This window comes from Agelaius phoeniceus, chromosome 22, assembly GCF_051311805.1.
Source record: "Agelaius phoeniceus isolate bAgePho1 chromosome 22, bAgePho1.hap1, whole genome shotgun sequence".
Taxonomy (NCBI): domain Eukaryota; kingdom Metazoa; phylum Chordata; class Aves; order Passeriformes; family Icteridae; genus Agelaius; species Agelaius phoeniceus.
The window spans coordinates 7,222,165-7,236,142 of record NC_135286.1 but is presented as its reverse complement, the minus strand read 5'-3'; the positions used below and the strand labels follow the sequence as shown (position 1 = coordinate 7,236,142).

At 45.4% G+C, this 13,978-nt stretch overlaps 1 protein-coding gene across 38 annotated transcripts in view; it reads left to right on the top strand.

Annotated features, from left to right (window-relative positions):
• EPB41 (erythrocyte membrane protein band 4.1) overlaps nt 1-13,978 on the top strand; it is a 95,481-nt gene that overhangs the window by 40,438 nt on the left and 41,065 nt on the right. For 37 of the 38 annotated variants that reach the window (XM_077189484.1, XM_077189474.1, XM_077189485.1 and 34 more), the window contains 4 exons: nt 3,447-3,906; nt 6,556-6,786; nt 9,222-9,326; nt 12,307-12,349. In XM_077189484.1, the coding sequence (XP_077045599.1) occupies nt 3,454-3,906; nt 6,556-6,786; nt 9,222-9,326; nt 12,307-12,349 (832 nt within the window). In that variant the 5' untranslated portion in view covers nt 3,447-3,453. Of the gene's footprint in view, nt 1-3,446; nt 3,907-6,555; nt 6,787-9,221; nt 9,327-12,306; nt 12,350-13,978 lie in introns of those variants that run through there. The other variant, XM_077189497.1, reaches the window with a different exon arrangement.

The following is a 13,978-nucleotide window of genomic DNA, read 5'->3' as shown; positions in this document are numbered from 1 at the left end:
TCTTGTTTTGTTTCAAGGATTTCAATGCAGGAAAGAGGGATGAGTATGTACAAATTACACCAAGCCCAGGGAGATATTGTGTGTTCCTACAGCTGTGCCCTTGGCCAGAAAGAAGGATAAGCACTGAGGTTGGGGGGCTCCAGTATCAGGGGGCTGTAGAGTCTTTGCAGGTAGAGCAGGTTCAGGAGGTGCCCCTGCACTGTTTTGCTTTGACATTTGGTGTTCAGAGTTTCTGATGCCTTTTGAGAGAAGATCTGTGGAGCTCCCTCTTCATCACCAAAGCACTGACATTCTTGAGGAGGTCCAGGTCCACCCCTGGGGGCTGCTCCAGTCCAGATGAGGTGGGATGTTGCGGGTGGGAAGTCACCACATGGTGCAGGTGTACTCAGCCTGTTTTCTGCTGTGGAAGTATTTAACATCTTTCTCTTCAGGTTGCTTCCAGTTGCCAAAGCCGCCTTATCTGGAGGATGTTCTTCAGATTAAAAATCCTTAGATATAAATACATACTTGTACTCTTTTCTGATTAGATTATTACTCTGAAATCTCTCTCTGGGATCATACCTGAGTTTTGTTGTAGTTTGCTTATTTCCGTAGTGTTTAACACCTTCTCCATGCCAGACTTGTGAAGAGCCTGCCTTTTACAGGCTGTCTGACATCAAACCTTCAGCCTCTACCTAAGAAAGCCCCTCCAAATGAAGTATTTACAACAATGTGGCAGTTCAGAGCAGAAGGTTAACAGCACTGCTTGAGTGCTCATACAATAGCAGAGCATCTTCCTCCAGCATCCAGGGAGCTCCTGAGGCACCTGCTGGCTCAGCAGAATCGCCTTACGGAATAGCAAGGGAAGAAAATTTAATTTAAATAAAAACCTGCTTGTGGTTTGGCTGTGGGCAGTGCTTTCTCCAAGGGATGGGTTGAAGAGCAGTGGAGCGGGAACCTCGCTCTTTGTGTCTGCTCTGCTGTGGCCTGGGTTAGAAACAAAACACTATTTGGCACCTGACTCCTTGCAGGAAAGGCCCTTTTCTTCTGTGTATAATCACAAAATCACAGACTGGCTTAGGTTGGAAGGTCTAAAGACCATCTTCTTCCACCCTCTTGCCATGGACAAACTCTCAGTTGTGTTATTTACTTACAAATCTCTGCTTTTGATAATGAATGTAGGGGAAATAATTTCTGAGCATAAAACTTCCAAGGGAGGGAGCTGGCCAGGAGTCCACACATTGGAGCAGTGCACTCGGGTCTTGCAGCAAGGTGTTTGCTGTACCCAGTGAATTATTGGTGCTGGCTGCTATGAAGTGTTTATTGAGAAAAATAGGGCTCCTTCTCTGCATGCCCAGCCCTGCCGAGGGGATCTGGCTGAGCTGCAGCGTGGTTCTCGGGGGAGGGAGGAAAGACAAGGAGATGTTTGCTCATTGCCAGCCAGACCCACCTTCCTGCACCAGGAAAGGTCCATGACTGCGGCTTTGAAATGTAAGCAAGTCAACAAATCTTGTTCCAAGTTGTTGGTGTTTAAAGACAGAAAAGTACATCCAGAGGAAATGTTCCTTTGTGGACTGTCCCTGGGGCTTCCTGCAGCCGGTAAGAGCTGCTGCTCAGCTGTGCCCTCCCCACCGACATCATCTCTAAAGCTTTGGTTCTGCCTTTTTGGTTTGAAGAGCAGCTCATCCAATGTTGTGCGTTTTGATAACGATTTGTACAAATGTATTTATTCAAAACAAACACAGTGGGAAGCAACAACAAAGCAGGCTGCTGCAACAGCTGGTGCCTGAGGGAGCTGGCTGCTGGTGTGTGATTGTGATGGGACAGGCTTGCAGAACATGCCTTTCATTCTGTGTGTGCTGGGGCATTGGGAGCTTTGCCCTTGGTGTTGGCATAGTGGATTTGGGGTTATGGGTGTTTGGCTGAACAGATGGGTCCCTGGCCTCTTCACTGCCTTGTGGCATCTCCAGGAGTTCTTAGAGAGCTGACGAGAGCAGAAGTTGGCTACGTGGTGGCTGGGGTTCTCTGCAGTAGGATCCAGGGGTTGCTAACAGGGCCTGCAGCATCTATGGCAAGGGATTGCAGGAGGAAAGGGAGCAGAAGTAAGAGCTGTAGGGACAAGTCACACATATGCTGCCATCTGCAAAGTGATCGCAAACACATCTGGGCACATCTGGGTTCAGGCACCCTCTCTGCCTTGTAGCAGTTTCTTCAGTGCAGGTTGGAAGCTGCTGTTTCAGTGGCCTCTGCCACTCCACTGGGTTTGGAAATACCCAGAGCAGCTCACAGAGGGGAGATTGTGAGTGGAGAGTAGTTCTGTCTAATGCTTCTGCGGGAGACCATGCTAAAATGAGCCCTGTGGCTCATCCCCAAGACTGGCTGTTGGAGCTGAGTCCAAGTGAAAAAACCCCAGACCAAATCCTGAACCTCAGGAAATTTGTGTTGCTGCAGAAGCAAATTCAGGGAAGGTCTGTGATGCTGTGCTGATTTTACCATGGTGTTAGAAATAATATGAAATGTTTGCATTAAATGCAAGGGGAAAGTCCTTTGAAGAGCTGGAAGGGCTTTTCTCCTTCAAGCACTCTGGTTCTTGTAGCAGTCAGGATGAGTTAAATTGAAGTTGATGAATGCAGTAATGCATAGGAGGATGACATCTTGAAATGTTTCTTAATTTTAAGTGTGTATTTTGAGCAAATATTTATACACTGAGGCTCGGGCTGGGGGATTGAGGCATATTGGATTATATGCTATTTGCTCAGTGAAAGCAGCAACAATTTATTGCCACAGACACACGTGATGCGGTGCGCAAAGATTAGTTCTATCCCCTCTAAAGCATGATTATTTTGGGTCCTCTTTATACCTTAAATAGATATTCTTCTCATGTGATTTCCATCTTTTTGTGTCAACAGCCTAAACAGGCTAAAGTTGAAATAAACATTGCATCAGCTTAATAGCACAAGCTCTGAGGAAATCTGCTCTCCATTATAGCTGTTGTTTGGAAACCTTTTCATTTGACATTTTTCCAGTGTGCAGTACAAATATCCTATGAATCCCAAAGTCTGCTGGGCTCCACTCGATTCGTCTGGTACAGAACAGTGTAATTGCTCAACACTGATGGGTCGTGTTCCCAGCAGTGTGGCTTGGTGTGTTTTAGATCATAGAATCCTAGAATGGTTTAGGTTGGAAGGAATCTTAAAGACTGTCTTCAAAGCAAACTGTAGCAAAAGGAATGACTTTGCTTTTGCTGACTTAGTAGGCTGGAGTCAGCCAGGGTTTCATCCCCTTACAGGCCATTCGATTCAGAGTTGGACTAGATGATCCCTGTGGGTCCCTTCCACTCTGGTTCTGTGACAGGCTGTTGGGGCTGGTGGACATGGCATGTCTGTGCTCGTGGTTGGTTTGAATAGCTCAGTCAAACATGGGTAGTGGAAACCTCTTGATTGAGCCCTTTTGCTCCTCTCACACAGCATCATCATGACGACAGAAAAGAGCCCAGCAGCTGACGCTGACAACTCAGAGCAGCAGCAAGCCAAGGAGGAGGAAGGAGCTGCTGAAGCACAGAAGCAAGAGGCTTCCCTGGAGGAAGGGGCTCAGCCAACACCAGAGAGGCAGTCCCAGAGGCAGAAGGCCTCCAACGGAGATACCCCCACGCACGAGGAGCAGGGCAAGAAAGAACGTCGCGCCTCTGAGGGCCGAGGTCTCTCCCGCCTTTTTTCCTCCTTCCTCAGGAGGCCCAAGTCTCAGGTATCCGAAGAGGACAAAGACACTGATGCTCCTAAAGAGGCAGGAGGTGACCAGAAAGATGCAGGATTAGGAGCGAGCCCTGATGAAGGTATCTTGGTGAAAGCCCCGATTGCAGCTCCTGAGCCCGAGCTCAAAACTGACCCATCACTGGATCTCCATTCCTTGAGCAGTGCAGAAACACAGGTAAAACAGCCCATTCCATGGGACATGCTCCCTGCTGCTTTAAAATGTGTCTTTGTAGCCAGAACTATAACAACTTCATATCCCAGGCTGGTGAGCTTCACCAGAAAAGGTAATGGGATGCCAAAAAGGCTCTTGTTAGCTCCCTGTGTTTAATTGTGTACTTCCCACTCTTGCATCCCTGCATCAGACCTGCAAAGTACCTGTTCTGGGAATTAGGGTCATGCTCCACAGCATAATTTAAAATGCTCTGTGCTGAATCATTGCTCTGCTGAGGCTTAGGATGTCACATCAGAACACAGAGGGTTCACAAACCAGGGTTGATCGTCAGGATATCCTTGGTGTGAGCAGGATCAAGGCAGGTCAGTGGCCCAAGGTGGACGTTGCAAGAGTATTTGGATTTGGGAACGGGTTTCTTCAACTTCAAGGAGCCCAAGCATGGCATTTTAGGACTTGGTCATCTGCTTGGTCCGGGCTAGTGCTGAGCCTGCCAAATATAAATATTTTCTGCTTATGCATCATGTCAACAGGGATTTCTGCATGGCACATGCACCGAACCCAGCTCCTGGGACATGTCTGATGTCTGCTCTTTCCAGTCAGTGTCATTTTTCATGCAAAATTTAAAGTTTAAAAATCTAAAGCAGAAATTGAGGCAGAGACACCCCCAGGGAACATTCACTGAGCTGTGGCTGGTTTTTGATTTGGAGGTGCTGGGTGCCCTCTCTTCTTCTTGGGTAGCTCTACTATTACTTGAGGCTGAAGTGGAAAAAGGTGGGTATTCCTTATCCTCAGCTGGGAATTTCTTACATCCCAGCCAACCTGTGTGTATTGCCGGAGCCAGACAGGGTGAAATCTGGATTTCTTACCCACTGCCTTAAGTTCACAGTGGCTCCAGATACCCACAAATGCTCAGTTTTGGAGCAATACTTTATAAATTCAAGCATTGCCAGTAGGCAATAATTGTAAATCCACCTCCTTAAAATTACAGTGTTTTAGAGAGGGTAGTAGGTAACAAACAGCTTTTCATTTCTTTTCCCAAATTTCTGAGCCTGTGAAGACCATGGGATGATCTCTGCTCATGTTTTATTCCTCTGAGGGTTGGGATTAGCAGGATGGGGAAGAGGTGGAGATCTTCAGGCAATTTCAGTCCAGAAACTGTATTTTCAAGAAGAACTTGTTCTTGGAAGTGTTTAAGGCCAGGCTGCATGGATCTTGGAGCAGCATGGTCTAGTGGAAGGTGAGATGGGCTTTAAGATCCCTTCCAACCCAAACCATTCTGGTTTTTTTTTTAATGCATGATTTCTTTCTCTGTTTATCTCTGATTTGCTGGTCCTGAGCCCATGTGAATTTGCACCCCAGCCTTTCTTCATGGGTCATTCATTTTAGACGACACGTTTGTGTCTTTTTTAGTTCTTATTTTAGATCACTGTCAGTGCCTTTCTGAACTGTGACACTCGGCAGATATTTCTGCTGTGAAAGCATTTGCGAGGTGCTGCAGTTTGATAGATGCTGACCGACAGGCATTAGGAGCTTTGACTGATTCCCTGCTCCCAATTGTCCCAGTTCTGCTGGAACAGAAGTCAGCAGCTTGTGGACATTATTTAGTTTTTAAATACCTCTCTGCACTTGCGCCTGGGTGTGATTTCATGAGATGTGATGGGCTGAACAGACAAGGTTTTGCTCTTCCTCTGCTGCAGCTCTTTGCTCCTGCTGCATTCAGCCCCTTCCAGCATCGTCACAGCCTGCCACTCCATTGGGTTTGGACATGGAACTCATTTAACCTGCTGAAGTAGCAGAGGAAAAAAAAACAAACAGCTTCCTTCCTCCTCCTGTCCCCAAACTGCATCTCTTTCTGCTATTTGAGTGGATTAAACTGGCTTGCAAAGTGCTTCCCTAGGCAAAAGGGATGGTGGTGTGGAGGCTGCCTTCCCTTTTTGGTGGCAGAGAGCTGCTTGGTCAGCTCCAATGGCCATGAAGCCTCAGCCCTGACCCTCCTTTTAATGCCACTGCTACCATAAAATCCCACAATGGTTTGGGTTGGAAGGGACCTTAAAGGCCATGTCATCTCACCCCCTGCCATTGGGAGGGACACCTTCCACTATCTCATGGTGCTCCAAGCCCTGTCCAGCCTGGCCTTGGACACTTCCAGGGATCCAGAGGCAGCCACATGTGCTCTGGGAAACCTGTGGCAGGGCCTCACCACCCTCATGGGAAGAACTTCTTCCCAATATCCCATCTAGCCTCTGTCAGTTTAAAACAATTCCCCCTTGCCATGCTAAGGGCCAGTGCACTGGAACAACAGCTATGCCAGTGGGAGCACTGGGGGTCCTGCCTGGGAGAGAAAAAACCTTCCCAGTCCAGAAGGTGCTGTCACTAACACTGTGAATGCATGATGTAATCTGCCCTGATTTCTCTAATCAACCTTTACTTCTTTTTTATTACATAATTTACAAAATGAAAACTTGAAAAGTACTTGGAAGAGTTTTAAAAATTAATACCATTCCCTTGGTCACCCCAGTTACTGCTCCCGATCCTAGGTTACAGGTTGAAGTGGGATAATGAATTCTGACTGAGATCCTAGCCCTGTAGTTGTTGTTCCATGTGATGCTTTGTTTGTTTCTTTGTTTGACACCTCTAAACTGGGGGTTTCAGCCTGCTCAGGAAGAGAGGAGGGACGACCAGGAGCCTTTGGGAAGAGACCTCGAGGAAAGGGAAGAAGGAGAAGCAAAGGAAGAGGGTGCCAAGCCAGAACTGAAGCCAGAGTCTCTGGAGACTAAAGCAGACAAGGATTTGAAAGCTGCCCAAAAAGTAGTGAAAAGACACAGAAACATGTACTGCAAAGTTGTCTTGCTGGATGACACCATTTTTGAGTGTTCTGTGGATGTAAGTACTTTAGGGGTTTGGTTCTGCGTCTCCTTTCGTCCCTCTCCCTTCTGCTTCTCTTGAAAAATCACCACAAACACAATTTAATAGGAGCCTAATGTGCTACTAGGGAATTACATGACAGGTTTTACTGCAGAACAAGCCTGCTGTAAGCTATAACAGCTTATTTAGTGTGTGGTAAAAACCTCTGGGTACTAGGAATCTTTATTTTATTGTTCTACAATTCCAGGGTGCCTTACTTTATAAAGGTGGGGGGAAGTTTAAAAAAAGAACAAACCCAAACTTTATATTACTTGCTGTTCATGATCTCTCTTATTTGTATCCCAGGCTAGAGTTTAGGTTTTTGGGGTAAGTTGCAATTGTCTAAATAACTTTGGCCTCCTTGGCTTTGAATAAAATGGGTTGTATAAAATTGATTTATGCTTTTCTAGTCCCCCAAGGTACCTTTACCTCTCAGGCTGCTGGTTCACTTAGCTCCTGGTGCTTGGATGTAAAGAAAAACACACTGTGTTTAGCCTGCTGTTGAATATATTTCCAGTAAACAATTTAAAATTATGTTGGCTTAGAGCACTGCAACCTTCTTCATTTGAGAGCTTTTTTTTGTGTATTCACAAAATACTTTATTTATTTTATCTTGTGTATTCTCTCACAGGGCTGTGTATTCCTTTATTTTGTGTATTCTCTCACAGGGCTGTGGTGCTGTCAGTGCAATAAAAAGCAAGCAGAAAGCCCTATTTTAGTATCAAAGTACTTGTCTGGAATATTAAGAATCGGGTACTTACCATTGGAACATACTTCCACCAGCTTGTTTTCCCTCAGTCCTGCTGGTAAATGGGCCAGGAGCGGGTATGTGGGCACAGGGCTCCTCATGGGAACAATCACCTTGGGTGATCCTGGGCAAGCAGGTCAGTGCCGAGTGTTTGTGTAATGGTGGCGCTGCTGGTACTGCCTGGGATCAGCTCAGAGCATCACTGCCCCCATCACCTTCCCCTTGGCCAGGGAGGCAGTGTGCAGCCCCAAGGAATCTCGTCCCCAAGTCCCAGTGACAGCTTGCTGTAGCTTTGTGCCTTTGTTTGCTGCAGCAATGCCTTTGGATACTGTCATGGATGCTGTTGGAGGGAGAGCCGTGGAGAGTCAGGGAGAGAGAGCCTGACTTGAGCAGGACGTGAGAAATGTCTCTCTGTCGGTCCAGAGTGTCGTGATGAATGCTGCAGAGGTTTAGGGGGACCACTGTGTCAGTGAGACTCTTTAACTTGAGAAGCACCCTTGGCTTTAGTACCAGTGTAATTCTGCTCTGGCAGAATTTTGAGAGTTTGAGGTTTGAGAGTTTATTAAGATTTAATTGGGAAGGAATTGCAAAGGTGTAGGCAAAGAGCAGCACAAATGCCTTTATCCAAGGAGAATTAGTGTTTTCAGGCATCCTTTTTGACTGATAGCTCTGGAAGCTTTTTCATTTCTATATCAGTGCCAATTCCTTGAGAAATACCCAGGCTAACACATACATTATGTTACCTATAGAGTCACAATGTGTGCACAAAGGACCTGACAGCTGAAAGGCTGAAATAAAGCCAAGGAATAAAACAAGGCAGGGGTCTTGAAACAGTTGCCATGCAGAGATGGCTGACAGGAGAGCTGCGGGCATTAGTGAAGCTGATTTTGCGTCACTGGAACTGCACTTTCTTCTAGCAAAGCCGCCAATGGAATGAGCTGCTTCTGGTTGCCATAGTTTTATGCCTCAGGGATGTTTTTCTTCATGCTTTTGGACTAAAAGGATGTTTGTTCCTTGGCCAGTTCACTTCTGCAGGATTTGGGGAAGAGAAAAAGAGGAAATAGGAATGCTCAAAGTGTATTTCTGGAGGTAGGAAGCTGTGTGCTGAGCAGCTTTGGGCACATGAGGTAGATGGGAGAAGCTGGTTTTCATCAGCAGAGAAGGGTGATGGAAAGGCCATGGAAATCATGGGCTTTGTTTTTTTTTCTGAATGTAAGAAAAGTCAGGTTGCCCCTGAAATGAATAGGTTGTAGCAGCAGTTTCATCTCTTGATCAACACCTGAATCTGGGAGATACCAACACGGTAGATGTACCTTGGGAGGGAAAACCTGTACAGATCCTTGGTGTCTATTAAGCTCTGTTGGAAACTCCAGCTTTGGGGGATTTTCAGACATGGAGCTGGTGGAAAGAGAGAGACACACTGTGTTTCTTGTTGTCTCCATGGGATTTTTATGTCTAGTTGTCTCTGGAATTTTTATGCCCTTTCCTGTAGGGAATCCTTGCTCTGAAACAGTCAGAAGGTAAGATTTGGAGCTACTCAGGACCTTTTTTCCCCTTACTGATAGTGCACAGTGTGGTTTGATCCTTTTCCCTTCTTCCCCTCTCCTGTAAACAAAGACAGGCAAAACCCAGCTCTGTCCTACAGGATTTCTTTGTCTATTTGCAGAAACACACCAAGGGACAGGATCTACTTAAAAAAGTCTGTGACCACCTCAATCTGCTGGAAGAAGACTACTTTGGTTTGGCCACATGGGACACACCAACCTCCCGGGTAAGCAGCTGCTGGTCTCGAGGGGATCCAGCTCTTTCTGCATCATCTCCCCAGGGCAGGAGGTGGGGCAGAAGCTCCTCTGCAAACTTGTTTTGGTGTCCTCCCTAAATATGGATTGCGGGTCATGACACAGGAAGAAATGGTGAATAAATGATTACAGGAGTGTAGATTTTTGTCAAAAAGCTATGTCAATAAGTCCTAGTGAACTTGGGTCTTCACCTGGAGAAAAGTCATTATATTCGTTTACTGCAAAATGATGTCATTAAGTTATAAAGCTGAAGGAGTCAGGCTGCCCTGGCACTGGTGTCAGCATTGGGAAGGTTTGGTTGGAGCCATCCAGAGCATTTGGAGTTGAGCCTTTGCCCTGCAGGAGAACAGATGTGACTCTCTGTCAAAGCTCCTACTCATGGTTTCAGTTTAAGGTCTTTGTTTGATTTGACTCAAGCAGTGTCTTTTGAAACCTTGGTTACCCTTTAACTCAACAGTTACTCGAGGTCTATTTCATGAAGTCAAAAGCAAGATAGTTGAAATGAAGGGCCCAATGCTGTGTCCTTTAGACCAGTCATGTTGGTCCGTATTCTGACTCTTCCTCTGCTTCACCTTCAACAATCCCCTCTGGCCAGGTTACTGACTGACAGATGTCTGTCATTAAATACTTTGTATTGTTTTATACAGTGGCAAAATAGCAACCAAAAATAACACTGAGACAGGCAGAACTCCTACTTTGTTTTACAGCCTCTGGTGTCTTCCAGTTTTCTTGGATGTGAAATGTGTTTCCATGTATATAACCTGGATATTTTTTATATCAGAGGAATTTTTTTTTTAATCAGATTTTGTTCTTGCAGAGGGAGGGGTAGGTGTACTTGTAGATCCAATTAAGAGCAAAAAGAGTGTAACTAGAGCAGCTCAACTTCTTCTGCGGGCAGCTCACTGCTGCATTTGGATATTAGGAAAAATTCCTTCCTAGAAAGGGTTGTCAAGCCCTTGGCACAGGTTGCCCTAGGAAGTGTCCCTGGCAGTGTTCAAAAAGCTTATAGGTGTGGCACTTGCAGATACTGCGTCATGCTAACCTTGGCAGTGCTGGAGTAATGATTGGACTTGATGATCTTAGAGGGCCTTTCCTAAATGATTCTGTGGTTTCCTAGAGCCTCAGACTTGCTCTTCTTGTCCAGGCTTTTGGCACTGATTTTTCTGGAAGCAGAAGCATGTACCTTCTCCCCCAAACCAACAAGGGCTGAGAGGTTGTGCAGCTTTTTAACTGTAGGGACTGAAAACAGATTGTTTTGTCACATCTGTGTCCCAGAGCTGGAAACTGGGGCAGATGAGGCCACTGTCCATGGGTTGTTCAGCTCCAGTGTGGAGTAAGCTGGTTTGGTTTGCTCTGATGGGTGAAAGCACCATCTTTTTTTTTTTTTTAATCTTTCTGGTTATGTTTCATTGAACTTTGAAATCTGAAGCTCTCCTGCTGTATCTTCCAACAAGACCTCCCCAGAGTTACTGATTCACAGGTGAAATGGTGTTAATAGGATCCAGGGATGAGCTCCTGCACCTCACCTGCAACTGTGTAGAGCAGGTGGAGATACATGTGTATATTCCTGGATAGGGAAGGGTTGTATGTGACATTTTCCACCTTGATATATAGGGAATAAACTTTCGGAGGACCAGTAATTACCCATATGGGCATAGCAGTGGGTGACAGTGGGATTAGGAGGTTGTGACAGTGGCTGGAGCAGCTGGGCACCATGGAGCAGCAAGGAGCTCGTTGCCCTGAAAAGGAGGCTTGTTTCCAACTAATTCATGACCCAGTGGGATAAAAGTGCTGTTAATTGCTGTTCCCGTCATTGTCTGTTGGATCAGGCAGGGTGGGATGCATGGCTGCACCCTGGGCTCACCCCAGCAACGGGCAGCTGTGGCACCAGCTCAGCCATGGAGATGCTGTGCTCCAAGCTGTGACCCTAAAAAGACAGCAAATCTTCCTTTCAAATGAATTTTGTATCCCCACTTTTATATGTTAGAGTAAGGCATATAAAAAGAGGAGATTAAATGTAAGTATTGATGTCTCCCTGCCATGAAGTTACGTGTCCTTCTAGTCAGGAGAGATTAGCTTGGGGGATTCAATGAGTTAATTCCTTCACCTCAGGAGACCTGGACATCCAAATCCTATTTGGAGCTGGCGAAAATGAAGAGGTGGTTAAATGTAACCTCTCCAGGAGGGTTGCTAGCTCAGTGCTTGCAGCAGGACAGGCCCTGACTCCTGCAAAGGGCTCAGACCATGGAAAAAGCAGGAACTGTGTTTTGAGGCTTAAATTGCACCACCTTCCCACAAAATCCCAAATTACAGAGGAGGGGAAAAAAATATATTTCTAAATTTGTAGTAGAGATAATACTAGAAATCTGAGTCATATTAAAAGACATGAAGTTTATGTCACACTCCTGTAAAAAATTCCAGTCTTACTCAGGAATTGGGTGTTTTTAGTCGTATTTCAGCAATTAGGTCATTGAAAACTATAGCTAATAATAGAAAGTCTTGGTGATCTTTGATCTGAATAGGGTAAGTAAGGAGACAGGGTGCTTAAAATTAATGTGTCTGTCCTATTTACCTATTTTTAGGGGTTCTGGAGAAAAGGGGTGTTGTACAAGTGCCCCTGGTAGCTGGATGTGGCTGTGGCTGTACCTGTACCTGTACCTGTTAGTCTGTTCTTGCAGCCCTAAATAATCTGCCTTTTTTTTTCCTCTCTTGTTACTCCTGCCTCCCTTATGAATCCCTGGTAGGTAGGTGAATGGTTGGAAATACACCCACGGAGACCACAGCCTGGAGTGAAAGTAGTGAAGAATGCACCATCTCTTCAGTTTCCATGGCTGCCTTTGTGTCAAATATTGTCCTTTTTTTAAAATTTTTTCTGTATTTTTAGCAATTTTCAGCTTTCTGTGGTGTTTCTAGAATGTCTGGTAAACTGTGAATGTTTTTATCCTCTTACAGACATGGCTGGATCCTGCCAAAGAAATAAAAAAGCAGGTTCATGGTAAGTAGATTTAATTTATCGTGTATGGGGGGGGTGGGGGGGGGGTGGTGTGGTTTCTCCCCCCATGTGTGGCTTTGGTGAGCCATCCAGGAAGCCCAAGGATGGAGAGAGGTCAAGTGAGGGTGTCTGGCAAGGATCAGCACAAGTTCAAGCAGTCTGTGCATTCTTTCTGGCCTTCTTAAGATCTTCTTAATCTAGATTTAGGAAAAAATGTCATTTCCTTGGCAAAACAGCTTGAGGTGTGTTTGCCTGAAGCAAAACCACACTGTCAATGCAGTGCTGAAATGGGGATGTGCTCCTTGCTGGAGGATAGCAAAATGGGTGTCAGTGGGAACCACTGAAATCCCAAAGGAGATTGGGAGACCTCAGGCAGAACTTTATGGTGGAACAAGGTTTTATGGACTCTGAGGGTGTTTTGGGGTCCAAATAGGGGCACTGGAATGATAAATGGCTTGAAAAATATCAGTTCAAATACCAGATGCTCTCCCAAGTTGTGTTTTAAGGTCTGCTAGCACTGAATTAGTTCAAAATGAGGGCAGTGTCAGAATTAAATATGTTTTAGAGGCTTTTGTTTTCTCTTGGGAGCAAGTCTGACTGCTTTAGAAGTTCTGGGAAGGAAAATACTGGTTTCTGGATCCTTTTGGTGGGAGGCCGAGGACAGAGTGTGTCATTAAATGCAGATTAGGGGGGCAGTGCAAGGCTGTGGAGTAGGGAAAGCTCCTGGTCCTACCATCTTCTCTTGGAATCAGTAGCAGGTTGCATGTGAAGGGCAGGAGGTGCTACATCCATAAAATTCATCCAGTGAATGTAATGAATATCACCCTGCTGTGAAATCTGGTCCCCTGGGGATGGGTTAAATGGCAAATTACTTGATTTTACTTGAAGGTTATTTTGCATGTACATACAAAAGTGTGGACACCAGTGTGTGGTGGTTTAGGTAACCTCTGTTCCCTTCATTGTCACCTTGGGATCACTTGTTTTGAACTGTGTGTGATGAAAACAACGTGCCTTGTGTTTAGTCCCAGTTATGGCATTGCATAAGAAGTAAATCCAGAAATGCTCCATTTCCCCTGTTCCCTATGTGAGATTGGGATAAACTTCCGAGTGAGTTAAGTTCTCTTTCTGAAATAATTCTTATTTTGAACTAGTGTTAAAGGGCACAGCAGGGGGAGATGTAACTATGGAAATCATTCAGGACTAGCTTCTATTGGGAAATGGGATTGTTTTCAAGGAAAAGAGAGTTGAAGAGGTAACTTCAGCTGTGTCATCTAGGCTGTCCATACCACATATCATGTCCATTCTGTGTGTGTTTATGTGAATTCTGACTCAGTTAATGCCTGTAATGGTGGTATACAAGGTTTGCAACAAGGTGTATTTAAGCAATTAGGTCTGGACTTGAAAAGCTCTTCCTATCTTGGTGCTTTCTGTCTTCATCCAGAGGCTGATGCTTGTGTTGGGCTAAGTTTAAGCTGTGTCTGAACACCTGATCCCAGTGCATTAGTCTGAGGAGTGACTTAGCACAGCCTTCCTTGAACTTTGAAATTTGGCTTAAGCAGTAAAGCAATCCATTCAATTGGTCAACCAACCAATTCATTAATTTATAGCCTATGCCTGACCTATCTTCATGAA